This window comes from Phaseolus vulgaris, chromosome 4 (assembly GCF_000499845.2).
Source record: "Phaseolus vulgaris cultivar G19833 chromosome 4, P. vulgaris v2.0, whole genome shotgun sequence".
Classification (NCBI taxonomy): Eukaryota; Viridiplantae; Streptophyta; class Magnoliopsida; order Fabales; family Fabaceae; genus Phaseolus; species Phaseolus vulgaris.
In genome coordinates, this window is record NC_023756.2 from 40,950,025 (window position 1) to 40,976,583 (window position 26,559).

The 26,559-nt window shown below is 31.1% G+C and overlaps 1 protein-coding gene across 1 annotated transcript; it reads left to right on the plus strand.

The window, feature by feature from the left end:
* Nucleotides 1-13,846: 13,846 nt before the first annotated feature.
* LOC137837666 (probable methyltransferase PMT16) lies at nucleotides 13,847-18,918 on the plus strand. Its single transcript, XM_068646760.1, has 6 exons — nucleotides 13,847-15,254; nucleotides 16,399-16,609; nucleotides 16,924-17,224; nucleotides 17,693-18,085; nucleotides 18,178-18,255; nucleotides 18,521-18,918. The coding sequence occupies exons 1-6, from the start codon at nucleotides 14,586-14,588 to the stop codon at nucleotides 18,750-18,752; spliced, it is 1,884 nt and encodes a 627-aa protein (XP_068502861.1). The 5' UTR covers nucleotides 13,847-14,585; the 3' UTR covers nucleotides 18,753-18,918.
* Nucleotides 18,919-26,559: the final 7,641 nt, after the last annotated feature.

A 26,559-nucleotide genomic window follows, 5' to 3' on the forward strand; every position in this document is an offset into this window, starting at 1 on the left:
CATCATTTTATTTTTTTTCTTCATTGTCATTTGTCACGAGAATCAGAGTAACACTCACTTTATTACCAGCGACACAAGTTAAAGGAATTTGTACTATAACTTCTTTAATTTTCACTTATCGTGAAGTTTAACTTCCATTGATTTCACCATTTTCAATTAATATTGCATTTCCAGTTTCAACAATTATCATATTATGATTAACACAATAAAACATATACCTCTTTTGATTTTTCTGGATAATCAATGAAATATTCATTGATTGTTTTTGCATCCAATTTCTTTTCTTGGGGACTGTAAATTCTTATTTCTTCCTTACAACCCCAAACATGCAAGTGTCTTATATTAGGTGCCTTACCAATTCATAGTTCAAAAGGTGTATAAGGAACTACCTTACTAAGAACCTTGTTTAACAAATACATGACAATTTTTAAGGCATACATCCATAAAATATGGGTAAAGAATAATTATCTATCATATTTCTAACCATATCCAATAATGTTCTATTATATCTTTATGATACACCATTTTATTGTGGTGTACTTGACATTGTGTATTGTGCTCAAATGTCACATTTCTTAAGAAATTTAGCTAATAGACCTAGGTATTGCCAACTTTCATCATACCTTTCGTAATACTTACGACCTATAGACCTGACATCTTTCCCCTTTGTATAAATTGTCTTTTTACTTCATTCAAACAAATTTTCAAGGCATCCACTAATTGAGATTTTTAAGTAAACATAATCATAACGTGAATAATCATTAATAAAGGTGACAAAGTACCTTTCTTTTTTAAAAGAATTAACATTAAAAGAACCAAAAATGTCAATGTGCATTAGTTCAAAAAGCTTAGTAGTTCTTGTAGCCCTTTTATTTGTGTTTTTTTTTTGTTTTCCTTTTATACAATCCACACAAATATTTAGATTAGTAAAATCTAGATTTGAAAGAATTTCATTCTTTATTAATCTTTTTATCATTTCTCTAAAAATGTGACTCAAGTGTTTATGTCACAAGAAAGTATATCATTAAATCACTAAATTACGTTTAGTGTCAATATTAAGATCTTAAAATTATGTGATTCTCACATATATTAAAGGGAGAGTGTGTATATCTTCCTCCATGAGAGATTATCACTAGTACAAAATTTGAAAACAACGACCATTTATTTAGTGCGGCTTTGCGTTTAAACGCATTTGTAAAAAACGCGGTGGCATTTTTGTAATTAAATTGATTTACAAATGCGGTTCTAGGGTAAGACCGCATTTGTAAATCAATTTTACCCTAAAAATAGAAGCGCGCCACTGGTTTTCACTTTCACTTTCGTCTTCTCCGCTCTTCGTTTCAACGTTCTCAGCTCTCTCCGCTTTGCATTGTAAGTTTCAGCTCTCTCTGCTTCAACGTTTGTTTTCGTTTTCGTTTTTGTCATTGTCATTATTCACTTCCTTGGCATTGTCATTTCGTTTCCTTACTCGTTTTCTGCATATAGGTGGTTACTGTTCTATTGGTTCGCTGGTTTTTTCTGCTCCGCCACCGCCACTGCTTCCGCCACCGCCACTGCTTCCGTCACCGCCTTCGCCTACGCCTTCGTCTTCGTCTCCGATCACCATCAACCTAAAGGTTGGTGTTGTATTTATTTAATATTTTGAATTTATATTTAAAATTTTGAATTCATATTTAATATTTTGAATTTTTATTTTTCTGTATTATAATATATATTTAATTAATAACTAATACAACTTGGAATGTATAACTAATAACTAATAATTTATATATTTGTGTGTATTTTGAATTTTTGTATTATATAATTTCTATTTTCTTAAATTTATATTATATATAAATTCTATTTTTGTAATTATTTTTATTTTTTGCACTTTCTCTTTGCATATCTTTCTTTTTTTCCCTGGCATCATTTATTTTTTATAATTGTCACTTTAAACTACTTTTACTTAAATAAAAATGAATATGATATTAATCTTTATGGAATTATAATTCTATAGTGTATTAAACTTTGTTCTAGAATTTTAATTTTAGAAGTGACATATTTAGTTAGTTGTTAATTACATTTTAATAAAAGTTTTATGTTATGTTAGTTATTGTTACTTTTAGAATAGAAATATCGTGTTTGGATTGAGTCCGGGGGTGTTCGACCCTCGGCAAATGTGTGAGATTGAAGAGAATACTAATTATTAGAAAATCCTAACTATATTCCAGAATATATAATGGATCGAAGTTGGATTAATGTTGTTCGTATAAGTGATGAGTACGAAAGGGGAGTAGAGGAATTTATACAATTTGCGCAGCGTAACGCGATTATTAGTGGTCATGATGGAGCAAAGATCAGGTGTCCGTGCGTTAACTGTTTGAATGGAAGGATACTGGATGTGAATATCATGAGGGAACACCTACTATGTGATGGGTTTCTTCGATCTTATACAACTTGGACATGGCATGGTGAATTATTAAATTTACCACGTGTTTCCGTAACTAAAGAATATGTGGGTTCTACCATGGATGAAGCAGTACACGATGATGGAGATGATGATCGATTGGAGGACATGATTCGTGATGTGGGAGTGTTTTGCAAAAGCGCATGGATATGAAAGTATGTCAAAAGATGCAGAGACTCCTTTGTATCCTGGATCAACTAACTTCACACGGTTGTCGGCGGTGTTAAGATTGATGAATTTGAAGGCAATAAACGGATGGACTGATAAAAGCTTCACGGAATTGCTCTAGCTGTTGAAGGATATGCTTCCAGAGGGAAATAGTCTACCTAATCGTAATTACGAGGCAAAAAAGATTCTTTGTCCAATGGGTATGGAGTACAAAAAGATACATGCATGTCCTAATGATTGTATATTATACCGGAAAGATTTTGAATTGTTGAAAAGTTGTCCGAGGTGTGGGTTATCACGTTATAAGTTGAAACAAAAAGATGATGATTCTATTGATGACATGGAAAAGCATGGACCCCCAATGAAGGTTATGTGGTATCTTCCCATCATTCCAAGGATGAAGCGTTTGTTTGCAAACCCAGACGATGCTAAGAATCTTAGATGGCATGCAGATGATAGGAAATGCGATGGCATGTACCGACATCCAGCTGATTCTATTCAATGGAAGAAATTTGATGATGACTTTCCAGAATTTGGTAAAGAATCAAGAAATATCCGACTTGGTTTAGCTACAGACGGAATGAATCCGTTTGGTAATATGAGTACAAATCACAGTTCATGGCCTGTATTACTAGTTATTTACAACTTACCTCCTGGATTGTGCATGAAGCGAAAATACATGATGTTGTCTATGATGATATCCGGTCCGAAACAACCAGGGAATGATATTGATGTTTATCTAAGTCCCCTAATTGAAGATTTGAAGTTAATGTGGGACCAGGGTGTCGAAGTATTTGACGGATTTGCTAATGAAACTTTCAAGCTTCATGCCATGTTATTTTGCACCATCAATGACTTTCCAGCATATGGTAACTTATCAGGTTATAGTGTTAAGGGTCACAAAGCGTGTCCAATATGCGAAGAAGACACTGCTTCTCAACAATTGAAACATGGAAGGAAAATAGTATATCTTCGGCATCGGAGGTTTCTTAGAAGTCATCATCCTTACCGGAGGTTGAAAAAAGCCTTTAATGGACACCAAGAGGGTAGTGGTCCACCAACTCCATTAACCGGTGTTGAGGTTTACGAAAAGGTAAATAACATAGACCACACCTTCGGCAAGTCCAAAAAAAAGTCATCTGTGACAAATATTTGGAAGAAGAAATCAATCTTCTTTGATCTTCCGTACTAGTCGAGGTTAGAAGTCAGACATTGTATAGATGTAATGCATGTTGAGAAGAATGTGTGTGATAGCTTAATTGGTACACTTCTTAACATTAACGGGAAGACGAAGGATGGTCTAAATGCTCGTTTAGATTTGATTGAGATGAACATACGCGGCGAGTTGGCACCCATACAAATGGGTAAGCGTACATATTTGCCCCCAGCCTGTTACGCAATGTCAAAAGATGAAAAAATTAGTTTTTGTCAATGTCTAAAGGGTGTGAAAGTGCCACAAGGACATTCCTCAAATGTAAAGAGTCTAGTGTCAATGCAAGATTTGAAGTTAATTGGGTTGAAGTCTCATGATTGTCACATCTTGATACAACAGTTGTTGCCGGTAGCTATCCGTGGGATCTTACCAAAAAATGTTAGACACACCATAACCCGTTTGTGCTCATTCTTCTCTTCCATCTGTTGTAAAGTCATTGATCCCTCAAAACTAGATGAACTTCAAAATGAAATTGTTGTTATCTTGTGTGAATTGGAAATGTTTTTTCCTCCGTCTTTTTTTGACATCATGGTTCATCTAGTGGTGCATCTGGTAAGAGAGGTTAGATTGTGTGGACCAGTGTACTTAAGATGGATGTATCCTGTTGAGTGGTATATGAAAATTTTGAAAGGTTATGTGAAAAATCATTATCGTCCAGAGGCTTCAATGATTGAAAGGTACATAGCTGAAGAAAGTATTGAATTTTGTTCAGAGTACATGACAAAAGCAAATCCAATAGGTGTTCCAGCTAATTCATGGCACCACAGGCGTTCTACAAGTAAATGTTTACGTGGTGTGAATATTGTAAGCAAATCTCGATCAGAAGTCTTGCAAGCACATTTGTACATATTGAATAACACAGATGAAGTTGTACCTTACATAGAAGCTCATAAAGCCATTGTGAAGGCAAATAACCCAAGACAAGCAGAGAAATGGGTCTTGATGGAACATAATAGAACTTTCATGCCTTGGTTTAAAGATGAGGTGTTCAAGGATTCAACGACATCAGAGACCTTGACTTGGTTGGCTGCTGGATTGAAGTTTGATGTCATTTCATGTACAGCGTACGAAGTGAATAATTGTATATTTTACACGAAGTCCCTGGATGAAAAGAGTACAGTTCAAAATTCTGGTGTTACTCTTGAAGCCGAGTCAATGCAGTTTTCGACTTCGAAAGATACAAATCCAGTACTTGGATCAATGGCATACTATGGGTTTATAGAAGAGATATGGAAGATTGACTACACTAAGTTTTCCGTTCCAGTTTTCAAGTGTAAATGGGTTGATAATAAAAGTGGAGTTAAAATTGATGAATCAGGATTCACACTAGTGGACTTTCGAAAGATAGGGTATCGAGATGAGCCATTTATAATGGTTCAACAAGCATCTCAGGTTTTCTATGTGAAAGATCCTACGTCAGAACATTGGTATGTCGTTTTACACGGGAAAAAACAAGGGGAAGCCATAGATGATATTGAATATGGCGAAACTCGTTCATTCACACCAATGATAACTAATAAAGATGACGATGTACTTGATGATGTACATGCAACCCGTAAAGACCATAGTGAAGGAATTTACATATAAACATTCAACCCACATGCAACATGTAAATAAACATTTAGAATTTTTTTGTATTATTTTTATATGATTTTAATTCGATGCACATTAACTAATGTTTGTTACCTAATTTTTTTAACAGAGACATGAATGACGACCAGACTCCAGACATACCTCGATCTGGACGAGGCAGTAGAGGACCTACTAGATTGAAGCGTCTTGCATTGAGACGTGCTGCTGGTGAGAAGACACATGTTGACATTGACGTCAACACTGGAGTGGCTTTTGGTCCTAAGGCAGATGAGTTTATGAGCTATCTTGGAGTTGTTTCTCGTGAGAGGCTCTCCATTTTGATTAATTCATGGGATGAGGTTTCAGAGGTTGATCGGAACATGCTATGGGAGGATGTTCTGGTAAGCTTTACATTATTATTGTTATCATATAATGTTTTTTAATATTGATTAATTAATTTTAATTTGATGATGTTATTTTCTAGGCAAACTTTGACATTCCTGATGTGGAACCGCTTCGATCAAAGATATTATCCAATATCGCACTTAAATTTCGTACCTTTAAGTCAAGACTGACTTCGAGATACATTTTTGGCGACCTTAAAGACGAAAATCCATGTTTAAAGTACCAACATATTGATGAAGAGACATGGCGTCTTTTTAGAGAAAGCCGTGAAAATGAGGCTTGGATGGTAAGTGAAGTAACTTTTTGGTTTATATAACATTAATAAGTTTATCTTATTTACTTCAGTTTGTTTATTTCAATTATGACAGGATCGTCGGAAGAAAGCTCAAGAGATAGCTTTGAAGAATCTTACCCCGCACGTTATGTCTCGTTCGGGGTATAGAAAACTTGAGCAAACACTGATGGTGGAAAAGGAGAAATCTCAACAGGGGACGTATTCTGAGAATGTGGAAACAGGGGTCACTTCTCCTCCACCACCTTTTCGCCATGAAAAATGGAAGAGGGCCCGAATTAAAAAGTCGGGTGCACCAAGTTCCGAGCAATCCGGGGTTATAATCGAAAAAATTGTAAGTTATTTTTGTTATTTTCAATTTTTTTAAAGCATTAATTATATTAATGATTGAAAATATGATTTTTGTGTACTCTTGCAGGATTCCTTGGAATCCGACGGTACATTTGTTGCTGAAGGTCGTCACGATATCCTGGTTGAAGCAATTGGACGACCTGAACACTCTGGTCGTGTTCGTGCCGCTGGACAAGGGGTCGGAATTAAACTTTATTTTGGAGTTTCAGAACGACAGCCATCCTCCTCCTCCAAGAAGGAAACTCAAATGAAGACTAAGTTACGTGAAGAAATAATGGAGGAGATGAGAAAGGAGACTGATTTGATGTGGCTGGAGATGAAAAAGGAGAATGATCGAATGCGACAAGAGTTTCTATCGCAACAAGTTTGTGCTGAGCCGATTGAACCCCTTGTTAGTCCCACTCCCAAGAGCACAAAGGGGAGTTGTGCGGCTCCTCCAACATCAGGGGATGATATCAATGGGCAGACAGAGGATTGTGAGCTACTGGTAGTGGGCGGCAAACTTCCTCGGGTGGTGGCACTTGGAAAAGTCTATAAAAACGCCACCACCTTACATAATGTTCCTCTCTCCCCTGATGTGGCGAAGGTAACAGTTGAAAAAGTACGATTTCCTGATGCTCGTGTTCCACTACCTTCAGATGAGGTAACCACTGTGGCCGATGCATTTCAGACATTCGTTGCCTGGCCCAGAGAGCTCATTCGATCTATGCCCGAACCTCATGTAATAATTTCGTTTCATTATATTATTTTTTATTTATATTTATATATTACATATAATTTAATACAAATGTTGTTTATCTTGTAGGAACCTTTTCAGCCACCAAGTCCGAAAAAGAAGCGTGAGGTTCCAGTTGATCCTATGGCTTCCCTACGTCTCATTGCTAGTCAGATTGGCAATGATCCTTTTCCAGTTCCGTGGGATAATACATTTTTTCAAATCAACACTGAACTGCCACTGATGATTTACAACACAGATTTATCAGAATTTATATCTGGGAACCAGGAGCTCAATATAAGTATAATTCAATTTTTTATGATGTAAGTATCTTTACCTATTATTCGATTTACTTTATGTTAAATTATTATTGATTATGCTTTAACTAAAAACTTGTAGGTTTTTGCATAGAGTCTGTATCACTGAGGGGAAGGAAAATATGTATGGATTCGTAGATCCTGCATATACTAATCCCGTTGGACCAAACTCAACTGAGACTCAAGCATACATCACTAACATCCTGGAAAAAGAGGGAAAACAAATTTATTTATGCCCTTACATTAATTAGTAAGTTTAATTATATGTCATCAATTATTATTATTTCATGTTTTAAATATTTACTAACTCTTTTCAATGATCATATAGGCATCATTGGCAGTTACTTGTCTTATCAATGGTTGATAAGACTGCTGTGTGGTTCTGTTCCCTACACAAGAAGATGCCCACAAAATTTAAGGATATCATTGATACGTAAGTATAGTATAAACTTAACTTTGTATATGTTACTAATTAACCATCTACTAACGAGGTTTTTTGTATTAACCAGTTCATGGCGTGGATATAACATCCTAAAAGGTCGATCCAGTTCAAATAATTTGAACTACATAAGAGTAAAGGTTTGTAATTTTTTTCTTTCTCTATTATCATTGTTTATCAATATACTAACATATTACTTTTTATTGAATTATATAGTGTAATAAACAACCAGGAAGCTATGAGTGTGGCTATTACATTATGCAATGGATGATTACCATTATAAGACTAGGTGTTAAAACTGGTTGGAAGGAGGTATATGTTAAATCATTTTTATAATTCTTGAACATATATATATCTAGAAACTAATTTATGTCAACTTTGCAATGCAGTTATTCACAGAAGAAACACCAATGAGTGAGGAAGGCATTTCATATGTTAGAGATTCTTGGTCCACATACTTCATTAATTTTTATAACTCTAGCATAAGTAAACAATATTAGTGGTTTTATTATATGTAATTTGATCACTTGTAAATGTACATTTTGATGATTTCAATTGGTTACTACATTTTTGTATTTGTCTGGCTGGGTTTAATCATTATGCAGGTTATTTAAATATATGGTTTCTGCACAAAACAGGATATACCAAAAAAAAAAGCACTATTTACAAATGCGGTCATTTACCAAGACCGCATTTGTAAATAGTGAATTCGCATTTACAAATGCGGTCTTAGTAAATGACCGCATTTGTAAATAGTGATTTATGAATGCGGTTTTTACCAAGACCGCATTCATAAATCCTAAACCCCAAACCCACTCCCTAATTCAGAATAATATACAAATGCGGTTACCTAAAATGACCGCATTTGTAAATGTGATTTATGAATGCGGTCATAGGACCGCATTTGTAAATTCCAGATTTACAAATGCGTGTTGATCAAATGCGGTTCTATGACCGCATTTGTAAATTTAAAATAGCCGCATTTGTTTAACTTATCTGCACTAGTGTATTCTTTAATGCTATAGAGATTCAACGAGATGAATGATTTTGACCATTTTTCTCTACGGGAGATTACTTTTCAATGTTTGAAGATTGGACGAGGTAAATTACGATCCAAGGTTTCATCCCTTTAACTCTCTATTCTACTATCTCTTTTTCTTGATGGATGTAGAACAAATAAAGTACATACCTGTCAAGGATGAGACATTTTTTGTGTGTTAGTTGTTTATATAGATATAAACTTTATTATTTTGCTAGACTCATCAAATAGTGATCACTATCAGGACATTACTCCTCATTTGCCCAAATTTTTTTTATCCTTCATTATTAATTTATTTGATTATTGGTCTTTTTAATTAACAAGTCACCCGACTCTCATATGAGACATAAAATCTTACTGGAGATCTCATCTCATTCACATATATGACCAAATTATAATATATAAAAAAAGTGCAAACCCCACTTTATAAAATACAATACATAAATGAGCAAACCACCACAATATTAGTGATGCACAATTATTTAACTTTATTTAACACTCTTATACCAAACACCTTTCACATAGGGATCTCACAAACTATTTCTCTTAAAGTAACCTAACCAATAGGAATGAGGTTTAATTTGTCGTTAATCACAGGGAGACAAACATGAATCATGCTATTTTTAGGAACCCTAATAAGAAAAAAAAGTAGTAATGGAAATTCCTCAATTATAAACTTATTAATCCAAGTATGAGTCTAAGTTTCACATTGAGTAGAAATGTAAAAGTTGAACAATATATAATAAGAAGATTAAAAAACTTATTGTCTTAAAATTTTATGTTAAAGGTGGTCCTTTGTATTCAACTCATGTCTCATTGTTGTTCAATCTCCTCGGTGATTCTTCCTTTATGGAACATGAGTCATAACAAAGACCAATTTATGACACCAACTTTCACAAATAATTTTTAACCTTTGCTTAACATTATTATTATTATTACTATTATTAAAAATAATAATTTGAATCTGTGTTGCTAGATTAATAGTTTTTTTCATTGTAATATCTTTTTAAATTTTCTCACATTGTTCTCGATTAATATGATTAGTATATTATTTTTTTTGCAAATGTGAATTACATTTTTTCAAAAGTCATTTGTCATATTTTTTTTTTTTTATATCTACAAAGAATTAGGATTTTTTTACCAATGTTAATTGGGAAAAAATTTCAGTCAACATTGATAGAAATAGTCTGACAAAAATCTCAAATTGTCAACATCATAAAAATAACCTTGAACGATGTAATTCTAAATGATTATAATGTAACTAAAAATAATCTCTTTTAACATCAATTCAGAAAAAGTTTTGAAAATATAAGATGAAAAAATCCTTAAAAACTTTGACCCAAAAATAACACCAATCAAAATCGATTACAAAAGATTGTCAACATTAATATTTATTGAATTTATAATCGTTTTTTGGTATTTAAATAATTTTTTGAATTTAATGGTAATTGAAATGTTTTATCCAAAAAAAACAAAAATTTACTAGATTTGAATTCTCATATATAAATAAAACATTTAAAAATGAAACAATTTGAAATAAGACCAATTAAAAAAATTCAATGTATTAATGTCTTAAAAATTATAAAATGTTTTATCCAAACACAAGGTTAGAGATGACATCATCTCAAATTTCTATTATAAAGTATTATGCATCAAAGCATCATATATGAAAGACTAATGTGATATTATATTAAGACATGTTGAAAAAAGTAATATAAATTCCGGTTACTACTATGCATCAAACCATTTCTTAAACAACTGTTACTACTAGAATTGATGACTTGGATTTGAGGTGGTAAAAAGGTGATTTGTCTTTTAAATCCGATTTTTTATATTTATCAAAAATAAAAATAAAATAAATGTTCATTTGTAAAAGATGTCAATAAGAATATTGAAAAATGAAAATATATAAGTGAATATAAAAAGTTAAATGTATAATTCTCAAAATTATTACATATCTGTAGATCGTTCTAACTTCTGTTATTAAAATAAGTATTACATAATCATTAATTACATTAATAGTTTATTTTGTACATTTTAATTATTATTTTTATTGCTGAATTATTAATTTAAGTGTATTTTATAAACTTATAAGAGGTAGGTAAACCTAGCATTTATATGTTTTAAATAAAAGTATTGGTTCTCACCAATTCAAATTATGGAACAACCGAAGCGCGCAATGAGAGAGAGACAGCAGAAAATAAAGTATAAATTTAAAAAATTATTGTTATTTTTACTTTAAATTAATTGAAATTAATTAACACATTTAAAATATCGTCCATTTTAAAATTTAAAACTCCAACATTTATTTCAGAGAATTAAGAGAAAAAGATTTTTTTTTTTATCTCATCTCATAAGATAAGAAACTATTGAAAAACGAATAAGTCAGAATCAATTGAGTAATTAATTAAAAAAATTATAACTAATATTTAATATTTACAAGAAATAATCAAATATTTTTATAAGAAAAAAAAAAACCTAGGGAATGGGAAGATAAAACTTATGTGGGTGGAATTAAAAGCCCATCCATATTTGTCTTCTTGATTGTATACATGTCAGATATCCGTTAACAAGTCCTAGGCAATGCAACATGTCATAAATATTAATAAAACTTTTTTTTTAAATAATATATTTTTTATATTTTATAAAATAGATCTATGCATTATGATGCAGAACAAAGGAACTAAACAAATTTGACTTTTTGAGGTAATCCATCACAGTAAACCTATTTTTACAATTCTATTTATTTCAATAAAAAAACATTAATAAGAATAATAAAGTTATTTTTTTAAAATTATTTACCCATGGAAATTTTTTCCAGATTTTATTGAATTCTTTAATTAACAATATGTGTGACAATAACAAAGCTCTCTACAAAAGTACGTTTGGAAATTAATAAAAAAACTATATTTAATGTATCTCTAAATGGAGATATGCTACTTCATTGTAAAAGAAGTAGTCCTCACGTCAACAAGGAAAAAGAACAACTAAGTATTACAGTATTAAATAATTTAATGGCCTATAAAAGTAAGTAAGTTAATTCCTTTAAGTTAATTCGTTTTAGATAACTTAGTGGGAAGTGATTAGTGGAAAGTGATTAGTATATATATCTATACCTTTTCATTATAACTGATTTTTTCAATTTTACTCTTATTTAATATATTTTATTTTATTAATATAATTGAATATTTTGTCATTTTATATGAATTACTTAAAAAATAGAATTATTTTTAATTTTTTAAATTAATATTAATGTACAGTTTTTATATGACTCCCCACACTTTTCTTAGTTCTTTATTTAAAGTAACAAAGAGAACATATTTTACACATTTGCACACAAAATTTCACATATAAAATAAAATAACATCCACTTTTAATCACTCTCTACACTTTATTTTTTGTTTTTCAATTTCAACTCATCAAAAATTATTTATATATATATATATATTACATTTCTATCATCTCATAAAAATTGAGTAAAAATAAAAATGTGGATACACAGGCGCGATTGCATCTCTGTTTCTACTAATATATATGAAGAAGTTAGACTAGTGTAATTCAATTTTTCTATAAAATTGATTTTATTTTTAATTAATATGAATTCAAACGGATCTATCACATCAATTAAAAATTAATTCATATTTTATCTAAATTATGAATTATTTGATAGTGATTTAATATATCTAATAAACTATATTAAGGTATTATTTAAATAAGTAAATTTAAGTATAATCTAATTTTATAAAATCAGTTTTATCTCTTGAAAAAAAGAAAACACACATATATATAATAATTTTTTATTCTTCAAAATGTGTCAGAGAATAATCAGGTGTGGTTGGCAATGGTTGATGAAAATTTTCTATCTTTTATGAAAAGGAATGGAGCATGGTAAGAAGTTTTGGAAAGTTGGATATGTAAGAATAAAATGACATGAAAAAGATATATGAATAAGGGGAAAAAAGAGGTTAAATGTTACAAAAATGTCGTTGATGATGAAATTGTACAAAGTGGTGTTTGAATTATATAAGTAAAAAACGAAGAATGCAACACGACCCTACCATAGGGTACCATGCACCTAACTGGTCATGATCAATTTGGTAGTTTTCCTTTTTCAACCAAATAATGGTACTGTGTTCAGAATTCATCACCGTGTTTAGATTTTTATCAGATGGGTTTTCAATATTTTATTATTGAAGTAGTTCATAGATATTAAACTAAAAGCATTATATGAAAATCAGAAATAAAAATGATAAAAAAACTACCCTGTTATTATTTATGTTAACGGATTTCTTTAATTTCACATGTAACATGTTGTTTTTCTTTGATAATTTATTATTTTAATTTTACATTACACATTCCATTTAAATTATCTAATGATTTACATTTTATAATTTTTCCTCTATCTTAAATATTATTAAGTTTTAATTTCAATATTTTTCTCTTATTTGAATTTCTGCTTTTATTTTATCAGCAGAGTTGAATTATTTTATTGATATTTATAGTTTTTAATGTTTTCTAATAAATTTAAGAAATGATATTTTATATATTCTTTAAATCATTCAAATTGGATTTTTTTTAGTTCCTAGTATAGAAGAAAAAAAAAACAAACAAAAAATATGTCTTTGATTGAATATTTTGGATTAAAATCCTACTCCAAATTTCATCAGATCTTAACAATTTGTGGGTATCCTCTTTTAACAAATTAAGTAAGTAGATGAAGAATATTAAGATTAAAATTTACTTACTTCATTTAAGAAGAAAATATACGACCATGGAAAAAAAATGAATATGAGAGGGTACATTCCCATTGAAGAAAGATACAAAAGTTTCACATCATATACCACTCTGTAAAAATTTAATATGAGACAGTCCATTTCCATATGAAGAATGGTAATTAATTGATTAGGATCAAGCGTGTTCTTGAATGATTATTAAGTCCATTTATAATTTCTTTTAGTTGTAGAAAATTAGGAATTAATTATTAAAGACAAATGCTTATGAAAACTAGTCCAAATATATGCAGGTGATGAAAAAATATCTGTTTTTTAATAGTTTTTCATAAGAAAGTTTGTTTGATTTCTTTCTCATGTTTTTTCTTTCTGTTTTCATCTTGTTTGTTCAACATCTCATTCAATCTCTCAGTTTGTTCTATTGACTGCACTACTCTCTACCAGCTACTTGAACAATCTTGTTTAAGAACATTCTAAACCTGCTTCAAAAAAGTTCTTATAAAACTCACTTTACTGGTTAGTATAACATTCATGTGAAGTAGTTGTAGTAACATATGGTGATCAAAGTTGTAGTCAAAGATGCATTTCATTGTTAATAATGTTTCTTGACATTTTCCAAACAACGTTGAAATGTTACAGCAATTATTACCTCACATCAGCAGTCAAATACTCAGAAACGCACCCATTGGTGAAAACAGGCCCTTTCACTTTTCTCCAAATCTGGTCCCACTTCTGAATCCTCACGCCACCATTGTATTCCACTCTGCAATGTAATTCACCTCTTCCACTTCATTCCAATACTTAAACCCCCACACTCCACCAATCACCACACAGACGCTTGCTTTCTCACACCAAAAGCACTATTTTTTTTTCTTACACCCACCACCCACCACCCACCATGCCCAGTTCTGATTCAACTTCACCCTACCATCCCACGGCCAAACCCTCCAAACCAAATACTCACTGCAAAAAAACCAACCTCTATTCCCTTGTCGCACTCCTCTGCATTTTCTCATACACCTTCGGTGCATACCGGCAAACCTCCAAACCCACAGCAACACTTACAACAAAACCATGTTTCCATAGCCCACCCTCCACCTCACACTTAGATTTCTCCTCTCACCACAACGCCACTGCCACCTCTCTCCCTCTTTCCACCTCCACATCTCGCTACCCTCCCTGCGACGTGTCGCTCAGCGAGTACACCCCATGCGAGGACCACGCCCGCTCCCTCCGCTACTCGCGCCGCAGAATGGTGTACCGCGAGCGCCACTGTCCCACGAAGACCGAAGCTCTCAAGTGCCGCGTCCCCGCGCCGCACGGATACCGCAACCCCTTCCCGTGGCCGGCCAGCCGCGACGTCGCGTGGTACGCCAACGTTCCGCACCGCGAACTCACCGTCGAGAAGGCCGTGCAGAACTGGATCCGCTACCAAGGCGACCGCTTCCACTTCCCCGGGGGCGGCACCATGTTCCCCGACGGCGCCGACAAGTACATTGACGACATTGGGAAGTTAGTTAGCCTCCGCGACGGCTCGGTGAGGACCGCCGTCGATACTGGCTGTGGGGTACGCGCGCTTTCCGTTTCCTACTTTTTTTTTTTTAATTTTTTGTTTTTGCTCGTTGTTTCATGGTTAAGAAAACATTTTTTTTCTCAAAAAAAATAAAATTAAAGTGGTCTTTTGGACTGGGTTGGAACATCTTTGTCCTTGATGTTTTTACTTTTGGTACACCAATGATGATGTTTCCACCGTTTGGGACCCCACTGAAAATTAAATTGAACTAAATCTATGTATCAATTATATTTTAAAATTATTGTAAATATTTTTATTTGTTTGTTAACAGTATATTTTGTTTTTCTTAATCATTATTTTATATTACTATTGAAAACAAAATTGAGTTTTTGAAGGATTAGTTGGGTCCTACGTTTTTTCTCGTTTTACTATGCGTCCCTTTCTCAGTTTAACAGTGAGCATCTCCTAAAGTTACTACAAAGCTTATCACCCTTGAATTGAAGGCACAACCTCATTAGTTGTTGTAAAGAACAAGGCCCTTAAGCCCATTTCTTTTCATGCTCCAATAATGGTTAAGTTGTTATAGAATTATTTTTTGGGTCGGATCTGTACAATAATTTTTATCTTAATATGTCATTTATTTTCTCTCAGTTTTAGCTTTTGGGGTACATTTTCTTTGACTTTTTATAAAAAAATCCACAAATGAATAAACCGGGCGAGGTATGTGCTTCACGAGGTAAAGAAACATCCATAGTACTATAGCTGAGATTTCCAAACTTAATATTATTATAGTTTACAACAATTTATAATAACTGAGTTCAACTGGAAGTAGAAACATATTTGAGTGGCTGATTATTATAATGCTATATTTTAATATTGTTTATTCCCTAACGTGGCATTTGTCTGGTTAGTTAGTCACAAACCAGATGTACTTCTATTAACCTAGGCTTTCAATTCAGGTATTTCATATGTTACATTATTTTATGTCATCTTTTCGCGGATTACATGTGATGTCCCGGTCGCATCTTAAGAAGATTTATCTACAATCTTGCTCAATAGTGTGTTGTGGTTCAAAGGACCAAAAGGGCAAACATTAAAAAATCTTGTCAGCTATATTTTATGTAAAAAATATGGCTTCTTTTGTGAAGAATAATTTGAAGAAACTGAATTTAATAGGTCAAAAGCTTTGATAATGCAGGTTGCTAGTTGGGGAGCCTATCTTCTGTCACGTGACATCATAGCAGTGTCCATTGCTCCTAGGGACACCCATGAGGCACAAGTTCAGTTTGCTCTTGAAAGAGGGGTTCCTGCATTAATTGGAGTCCTAGCCTCAAAGAGGTTGCCTTTTCCTTCCAGAGCCTTTGACATGGCACATTGTTCACGATGCCTCATTCCATGGGCTGAATACGGTACCAATGATATTCTCACTCACCAAATGCAAATAAATTAATGTATGAAGAATAAGATTAATTTAAAGTGATACCCTCAGATTTATTGAGACTCTCTGGACATTACTTCCTACCATTTTAGTGTTTTGGATAATCTACTTCACCAAAAAACGTGTGTTTGTGTGTAACGAGGATGTCAGTGTAATGTTTTGGGTGTTAGTGTAAAAGTAAAACAGCAAAGTGCATCTGAAAAAATTGTTTGTGTTTTATGAATGAAGCTTCATGATTCAAAACTAACGTGTTATTTTTTTTCCTTTTCCCATTTGTGGAATTAGACGGGCTTTATCTAAATGAAATTGATCGAATTCTACGCCCCGGTGGGTATTGGATTCTATCTGGGCCACCAATTCGTTGGAAGAAACATTGGAAAGGATGGGAAAGAACGAAAGATGATTTGAATGAAGAACAGACCAAAATCGAGAATGTAGCTAAAAGCCTGTGCTGGAACAAGCTAGTGGAGAAGGATGACATAGCTATTTGGCAGAAAGCCAAAAACCATTTGGAATGCAAAGCCAACCGCAAGCTCACTCATAACCGACCTTTCTGCAAGGCACAGGGTAGCCCTGACAAGGCCTGGTATTTTCCCATTACTCGTGTTTGATTTCTGCAAGTTAACATTTCCATCTGTTTTTTGTTTTTGGTTAAATTAACATGTCGATAATTTTGTGGAAATAATCTGTGCACTTCGTAAAAAAACTGTCATCAACTTACAATTTGACACGAATAAGAAATCTGTTAATTTGTTGATCATTATTGATAAGATACATATTATGGTTCTTGATTAGTTGATAATGTTATTTTGTTTTTCATTACAGGAACCTCATTAGAGAATTTTAAACTTAGGTCCTATTTAAAGGGTACATAATGTATTCACTGACAGTAAAACATTTCAGGCTGTTCCAATGACAAATTGTGTATGATAGTAATGGATTTTTACAATGGTTGTTTAACAAATTTTTTTATCAACTATTAGTTTAAATACTCAGTGAAATTCTATGAACTTGGTCAGTTCTTTAACTGGAGTTTTCTATTTTCACTTTTCAGGTACACTGATATGCAAACATGTTTGAGTCCTCTGCCTGATGTATCCAGCAAAGAAGAAACTGCTGGTGGGGCATTGAAAAATTGGCCTGACAGACTAAAAGCCACCCCACCAAGGATTTCTATGGGGACCATAAAGGGGGTTACCCCCGAAACTTTCTCAAATGATAACAAGCTGTGGAAGAAAAGGGTATCATATTATAAGAATGTTAATAATCAGCTTGGAAAAGCTGGGAGGTATCGCAACCTTTTAGACATGAATGCTTACTTGGGTGGATTTGCTGCGGCTCTCATAGATTCCCCTGTCTGGGTCATGAATGTGGTTCCTGTTCAGGCCAAGGTTGATACACTTGGTGCAATATTTGAAAGGGGGTTGATTGGAACATACCATAATTGGTTAGCTCAGTTTTCTTTCAATCTTTATTTGATGAAATTCATTCCTTTTTTTTTTCTCTGTAAAAACGTCTATGGCCATTATAATGTTGCAGGTGTGAAGCAATGTCTACTTATCCTAGAACTTATGACTTAATTCATGCTGATTCGGTATTCAGCCTCTACAATGACAGGTATATATATGCCTTTTTATTACATTTCCCAGATAATGTTTAACTGAAAATTTCTACAAAGTTTAAAATTCTGGATTCATCTTAGCTATTAAATCAAAACAAAAAAGTTGAGTAAACTACCTTATCCTAGTTTTGCAAAACACTTGGTTTGTGGAAAATGTAAATGAAAAAAGACCAAATGTGCATCCAAAATGGAAATTTTAGTGTGATTTTGATGTCTGAAACATGAAACTAAACAGACAGTTGATTTGTTTATGCATTGTAGATGTGAATTGGAAGACATAGTGCTAGAGATGGATAGGATTCTTAGACCAGAGGGAAGTGTAATAATCAGAGATGATGTTGATATATTGGTAAAGGTAAAGAGTATAGTGAATGGCATGGATTGGGACAGTCAAATTGTGGACCATGAAGATGGCCCTCTTGAAAGGGAGAAACTTTTATTTGCTGTCAAAAATTATTGGACATCTCCACTTCATCCCAACAAGAAAGAATAGTTAAATACATATTTTTAGCCATTTAGATGCCCTTTTATTTCAGTTTATCTCCTTTTGTTGTTAAGTTTTTAGTTGTTATTCTTTTGTATTTTTTACTTCTTTTCTTTTGGTGCTTGCATATTTTGATATTTAGTTAATTGCAAATTCAGTTTTTAACTTCTACAAAGCTTTTCATTGGCACCAATACTCAGTATTCATATATTTATAGCTTTTTTATTTATAATTGTAACAATAAAATTAGAACTTTAGACTTAGTGTATTATGCATATTCATTTTGTAGAGCTATTTAATGGACCCAAGTTCTCATTTAAAAATATTTGTTAGATGTCTTTTTTAAATAACAATTTGAGTCTTAGTTGATTTATACCGGTCAATGAATCATTTAAAAACTAAAATAAATATATAATTTGTATTTTAAAATTTAAGTCATATTAATAAAATTAATTTTAATTTTAACTATAATTATTTAATATATAAACTATAATATACGTGTTTTAAAAATTATACTTTTTATTTTTTAAATACAATTATAATGTTTATAAAATAGAATGGTCCATAATTTCACGGGGGTTCACCTATAAATGAACTGACTTATAAATTTATGATGGACATATTCATTTTAAGTCTATTGATGTTTATAGGTTAAATAAGTGAAATAACAATGTTTAATTTAAATTTAAATTATTTTAACTTATATAATATATTTGAGTTTTTTTAGGTCGGTCAAGTGTATTTTAACAACTTAATATACTTGCTTTTTTTTATACCTTATGTTTAGGTTTTTTGCTATAAACATATTGATGCAAGATATATTGTTTAGGAATTGAAAAAGAATTGTGGAAGAACTTCAAGATTATAAACTGTAAATTCATACAAACACAGTAGTTTGCATCAATAATTTAATGTAGTTAATAATATTTGGTATATTAATTTATACTAATTATTTATTTAAATAATGTGTTGATGCATGCATGTGACTTGACAGTGTATTAGTATTTGACCGGAGACTTATTTAAATAAAATAAAAAAATTATAATATTAAGAAGAAAAATGAATTAATTTTTTTAAATGTTATTATGAAAATAATATAAGTTCTGGAGTTAATAAAAAATAAAAATAGTTAGAAAAATAAAAATTATTTATAAGAATGATAATTGAAATTAATATGAATTGACAAAGCTTAAAAATATCATAAATAGAATGAGATACAGAAAATACTTTTTTTTTTTTACTTTCAAATTTTGAGTGTTGATCCCGTGAAAAGATTAAATCAACATACATTTAAAATAAACAACATATAACACTTAAAAAATAAAATAATAGAAGTAAAAGAATATATAAACATATATGTAGAGATGAAAAAAACAAAACATACACTTATTTTGGTATAGATGACAGAATATTATTACTTTTAAACACATGAAATTACTAAATAAACATATTTGAATTAAGGCAACAGAAATTCAATTAAAACATAACAGTGAAAAAATAAATTTATGTAGTCACACAAAACAATATGTAACTGTATACAATAAATTTGTAATAAGTAACAAAACAAATGAACAAGAGAATAACAAATAGAATCGATGTGTAAAAGATAACAGAATTTATAGCCAAAACAACGATTCTAACTTAACTCCAAATCAAAGAAGATTCCTACTTTCATCTTGAAAACTCAATTCTAACTTAACTCCAAATCAAAGAAGATTCCTACTTTCATCTTGAAAACTCTAGTACTTCCTATTGAAACACATGCTCAATTAAATCTTTAAATCTTTAATATAGTGCTCTTCATAACTTATATCTTTCTAAAACTAAACCATGACACAACTAAATCTAACTTGCAACTTGCTCCACACTTGTTGAACAACTAATTATTTTACTTCCTAGAGATTTTAAAACTATTGATTTCTATTCCAACAGCTAGAAGATTGAAAATGAATAACAAACCAATTCATTCTGAAGATAACATCTAGATCTTACAAAACAAGCGTCTCAAAATCATCTAGAATTTGAGTTTATCAACCAAATCATAATACCTATAATAAAAAGTATTACACCAAAATAGCTATTGGTGTAAAACTGTTAATCTAAAATAACACTTTCAATTAAATTCCCAAACCCTTAATAAAATGAAATAAATCACACAAGAATTTAATATAATTTCAACTTCAGACTTTTAGAGTTAAGATAGAGAATCATCTCGATTCAGTTATGAGTGTGCACCCTCATTACTTTATCAAGATCCTTACATTCTTAATACTAAAACTTTCATTTAGAACATACATTTACTAAAGCACATACAAGATTTTTAAAACTTTTCTAAAAAAAACATTTGAAAACCTTTCACTATAACTTTAATTAAGACTCCAACAATTATTTATAAGCAGAAGAAACATAATGAACCCACTACCCTCAGGTCATCCTAAGGATGAACTGCTCTGATACCAAATGTAACATCCCTAGATTTTCACACATCTAAAAACTAAAATTTGTATAAAATATTAAAAAGAAAATATAAACATAATACAATATGTCCACCACTTTTTCTTAAAATGTTACAAAACATATCTCTCTTCATAAAACTTTAATATCTACATAAAATTAAAACAAATATTCAAATTTCAACTAAAATAATTTCATCATCCAGCTTCTCACAAAGGAGGAGCTCAATCACCTGTAACATCATCTGCTCCCGTGTAAATACACGATCATCACATATAAGAAACAACACAAACAAATAACAGGGTAAGCTAGCTATATAAAACAAAATTCTATATAATTTCAATTTGAAATTTATAAACATAAATCATTAAGTTTCATACAATTTCTCAAATCATCAAGTGTCACACTAATTCTCAAATCATCAAGTGTCACACAAATTCTCAAATTTCAAGTGTCTATTAAAATTCAATATTCATTTTTCACATGTCAGACTTCCACTGACTCATATCACATAGACACTTGACTCTACTTCCGGAAGACTCGTGTATTGAAATTAGAATCCTGAGACCTACACCTGTCATACTACTCGTTGTGAATCCACACAACCATGCGCATAAACATCTCAATATCTCATCATCTCGTATGACAGGGTAAATTCATATGACCTGAAAGACCAGATTATATTTCAAACCCTAGACAAAGTCGTATGAACCTCCATCGACTCTCACCAACTGAATAACTTCATCTATGTGATTCCATTATATCAGTAGAGTCAGGATGTCTCATTACGGGCCTGACAGATCAATACACCCTAACAACAATCTCAACACGGTATTTCCTTTCCTGAAAATACTATGTCTTGATCACACTTTCAAATCATTTCACACTTCATTTAACACATCAATACACCATTCAATCATAATATACAATTTAAACTTTCTAACAATCCAAATATATCCAAAAAGTTATTTAACAATAGTAATCCAAAATAAACTATGCTAAAATAATAATAATAGCAATATCCATATATGTATACAAAATTTTGGATTGATCGAAAATATTTTAGGTTGATCTAAATGACACTAGAGAGCATTAGAAATTTTGGATTGATCAAAAATATTTTAGGTTGATCGAAATTACACTAGAGAGCACCAAAATCTTTGGATTGATCGAAAATATTTTAGGTTGATCTAAATGACACCAGAGAGCACCAGAAATTTTGGATTGATCGAAAATATTTTATGTTGATCGAAATTACACCAGGGAGCACCCATAAATTTTGGATTGAACGATAATAGTTTAGTTTGATCTAAATTACACCAGAGAGTACCCAATAAATTTGGATTGAATGAAAATAGTTTAGTGTGATCTAAATCACACAAAATAACAAAGTCCCTGCTATAGCTGAAATTACTCTAAATCAACATCAAACAACCCATACTTAACAACATTATAATTGTATAACAACAACCATATATCAATTTCACATTCAAATCTCAATCAATTTCTAATATACTTAAAACAAACAATCCTGGAAGAAAGTTTGAGACTGGTGACCACGTCACCCTCACATCCAGATCTTCTAGCCTAATGTTCTATTGGAAATTAAGGCTAGCTTCTCTTACCTGAAAATTAGCAGATATTCGCTAAGAGCTCCAAATCCACCAAGAACTTAAAGGTAACATAATCTGCACCACAAAGTCCTAATAAAAAATCTAACTATATCATTAGGACCTTGAGCTAATAGAGATTAACCCTGAAGCTAAAAAAGTCACATGCAAAGCAAATACAATAACAAGTTCAAAATTTGACTCAAAGAGAAGAGCAAAAATGAACTTACTCTATCAGAGATTCTGATCGGACAATCTTGTAGTACTCAACGCCAGGAGTCTGATGGTGGACTCTGATCGTCGAACTGATGAATGAGGAAGTCAGAATCTTAGATAGAAGGGAGAGGAAAGGAAAAAAGCTTTCTAGAGAGATAGTGGTTCTTTTTAAAATAAAACCTGAATAACATAATTTCTATTTATATGCTCTTTTAAATTTAATAATAAAATATTCAGGTGTCATTTTAATTTTACCACTTCTACTCTAAGATTATTTTTCTCAATCCTTACACACAACAATTCATTCACTAATCATATAAATATCTAATTAAAGAGATTTTCAATTAACTATACATGAAATAAAAGTTTACATACTTTATAAGAAAAATTATATAGAAATAAATCAATCTTTTAAAAGCAAATAAAAATTAGTTTAACATTTTTATTTTTATTTATTTATTTATTATTATCATTATTATTATTATTTTAACTCTAGCTTGAGCTAGAAATTGCTAGATTGAGTTAGAAATTCGCCAAAGAGCAACCAGAATTTTAGCTTGAGCTAGAATTCTCTAGCTTGAGCTAAAATTCGCTAGTTTGGACTAAAATCCTCGAGAGAGCACCCAGAATTTTAGCTTGAGCTAGAATTCGCTAGCTTGAGCTAAAATCCTCCAGAGAGCACCCAGAATTTTAGCTTGAGCTAAAATTCGCTAACTTGAGCTAAAATCTTCTAGAGAGCACCCAAAATTTTTAGCTTAAGCTAGAACTTGCTAGCTTGAGCGAAATATGCAGAAAAATTCTGCATAACTTAATATACCTATTAGATTATAAATCAATATCTCATTCAATTCATAAATTATCAATCTACACATTACATTGACAGTTCCTATTCAGCATGATACAATCACTCTCATTGAATCATTGAGCTATTATGTCCATCTATACATATATATGATTTCTAATTCCAAAACCATTTAAATCAAACAACCAATTCTCAATCACAACACTTTCAATTTCAATCAAACTACAATCTACTCAAAACAAGGAATCTTGCAACAAAATTTGGAATTGGTGACCACGTCACACTCACATTCAAATCTTCTAACCTGGGGTTCTTTTGAAAAATTTTAAGCTAGCTTCCCTTACCTGGACTTTAGCAGATGCTCACTAAGAGCTCCAAACCCACCAAAAGCTTAAGGATACCCTAACCTGCACCATAAAGTCCTAATCACAAATCTAACTATATCACTAGGACCCTGAGCTAACAGAGACTAATTCTAAAGATAAAAACCTCACATGCAAACTTAAACTAAAAGGCAACCTAACCAGATCAAAACTAACTCAAAGGAAAATGAGCCAAGAATGAACTTACTCTATCTAAGATTTCGATCGGTCAATCTTGTAGAGTTCACTGTCAGGAGTCCAATGGCGGACTTCGATCGTTGATCTGATGAGCGAGGAGGACGCAATTTTAGAGAGAGGGCAGAGGAAAGGAAAAAGAGTTTTTAGATAGATGATGATTCTTTTAAAATGAGACCTGAATAACTAAATTTCTATTTATATAGCATTTTCACTTTAATAATAAAATATTCAGGTGTCATTTTAATTGTACCATTTATACTCTAAGACTATTTTTTTCGGTCCTTACAATTAAAATCAAAATTAAAATTGAATATTTAATTATTTAAAATAATAACAAAATCATAAATAATAACTATAATATAGAATAATAATATAGAATAATATAAATATAGAATAATAATAAAAAATTAAAAATAATTATAATAAAAATAAACTTATAAAATAATAATAATAATATAAAGAATGATAATTTTATTTTATGAAAAAATTTCTACATTGTTAGATGTATTAATAGTGTTAGATAATTTGTAATTCATTTAAGTCAAGTAAGAAAATTATACGAAAATAATGTTTTAACTAAATGTGGGTAGTACATACAAAAAATTTATCATAATCAATTCTAAATTTTCTTTTAGATAAATATAACGAGTGTGTTATTAATGGAGAAGAAATAAGAAGAAAAATAGAGTTGTTCTATGGTTTGTTTGCAGCAAGATTTGTTTGAAACACAAGAACCACCATGAGGATAGAAAACACTTAAGCAGAAAAAGTTACAAGCTTTGTTATCTGGACAATGCCCTTGTTTGATGGTGCAAAACACCTCTGCTTCATCACTTGGCCCATTCTTCTCAATAATTTCCCTACTTGAGAACACACAACCAAACCAATGTATAACATTCCCAACAAAACTATCTTTACATTCATCATATTCAAACCCATTTTGCTACTATCTTCTTTTCTTTTTTTTCTTCTCTTTTCTTTCTATCTAACAAAACAAAACAATGATCAATCAATTCTAAATTTATTTTAAGCATGGACAAAATAATAATCTTACAATTTTACCAATTAAAATAGTTTTTTTATCTATCATACATATTAAATTACTCACAAACTGTTCTTTCACTTTTCACACTATTTTCTTTAATCTATATAACTTTATTATGTTTCACTCAAATCCATCATTTTCATATCCACTCCTTGAAACAAATAAAACAAATTAACTCACATGATTATCACAACTGTGACCTCTCCTTCTCTTTTTGTCTGTGTTTGAACTTAGTTTTCGATCTTGAGTGGAGTACTTGTGATTACACTTCAACACTTAAGTCAATTATAAAAAGCAATGGTTTAGTATATTTTCAAAACATCATTATCACTTTATCTTAGGCATATACCTATTTTACTAAATCTCTTTAATCATGATTTCGGAATTGTTTTACATCTAACTATTGTTAATAAAGTGATTAAGCAATAATACTAAAGACTAGCTAATTCATTGAATGTTTATCTAAGAGACCGAAATGTCAACATGTAGCACTATCATATCAAGATCACATAAAGTGCTTCGTATGTTCACTTTTCGAGCTGTAACATGTATATATTGCTAATATTAAATGTTTAATATTAAATAATGATACAAAAATTAATTATAATTACTAACTATTTTTTATCTTTAAAAAACACTAACTTTTTTTATCTAATATAAAAATATCATTTAAAAGTTTATTTCCAAAAAAATTAAAGGAACAAAAAGTAAGATTTATAAAAAAAATTAAAATGATTTTTTTATTTTTTGAAGTGATGAAAACTATATTAGCCCCTCTTCCATAGTTTAGAAGAAATTAGTGGTTTTTATAAGTTATTTTATAGTTTCTATGAAGTACTAAATTTGCTCTTCTTATTTGTCTATATTACATATAAATATGTGTTTTGTCAAATAAATAAGGAGGAAAAAGTTTACATTAGTAATATATATATATATATATATATGCCAAGGAAGAGAGGAAAAAAGATTGAACACATGATGATGCTCATGTTAAGTTGCCATGCAACACCAATGTTGTGAGTAGAAAAGCTCAAGGTAGATGCCTCACAAAATGAACAACCCATTTGCTTCCAAACTTCACCATAAATAGAGACATTCCAAACATGAAAACCATATACATACAGTGAGA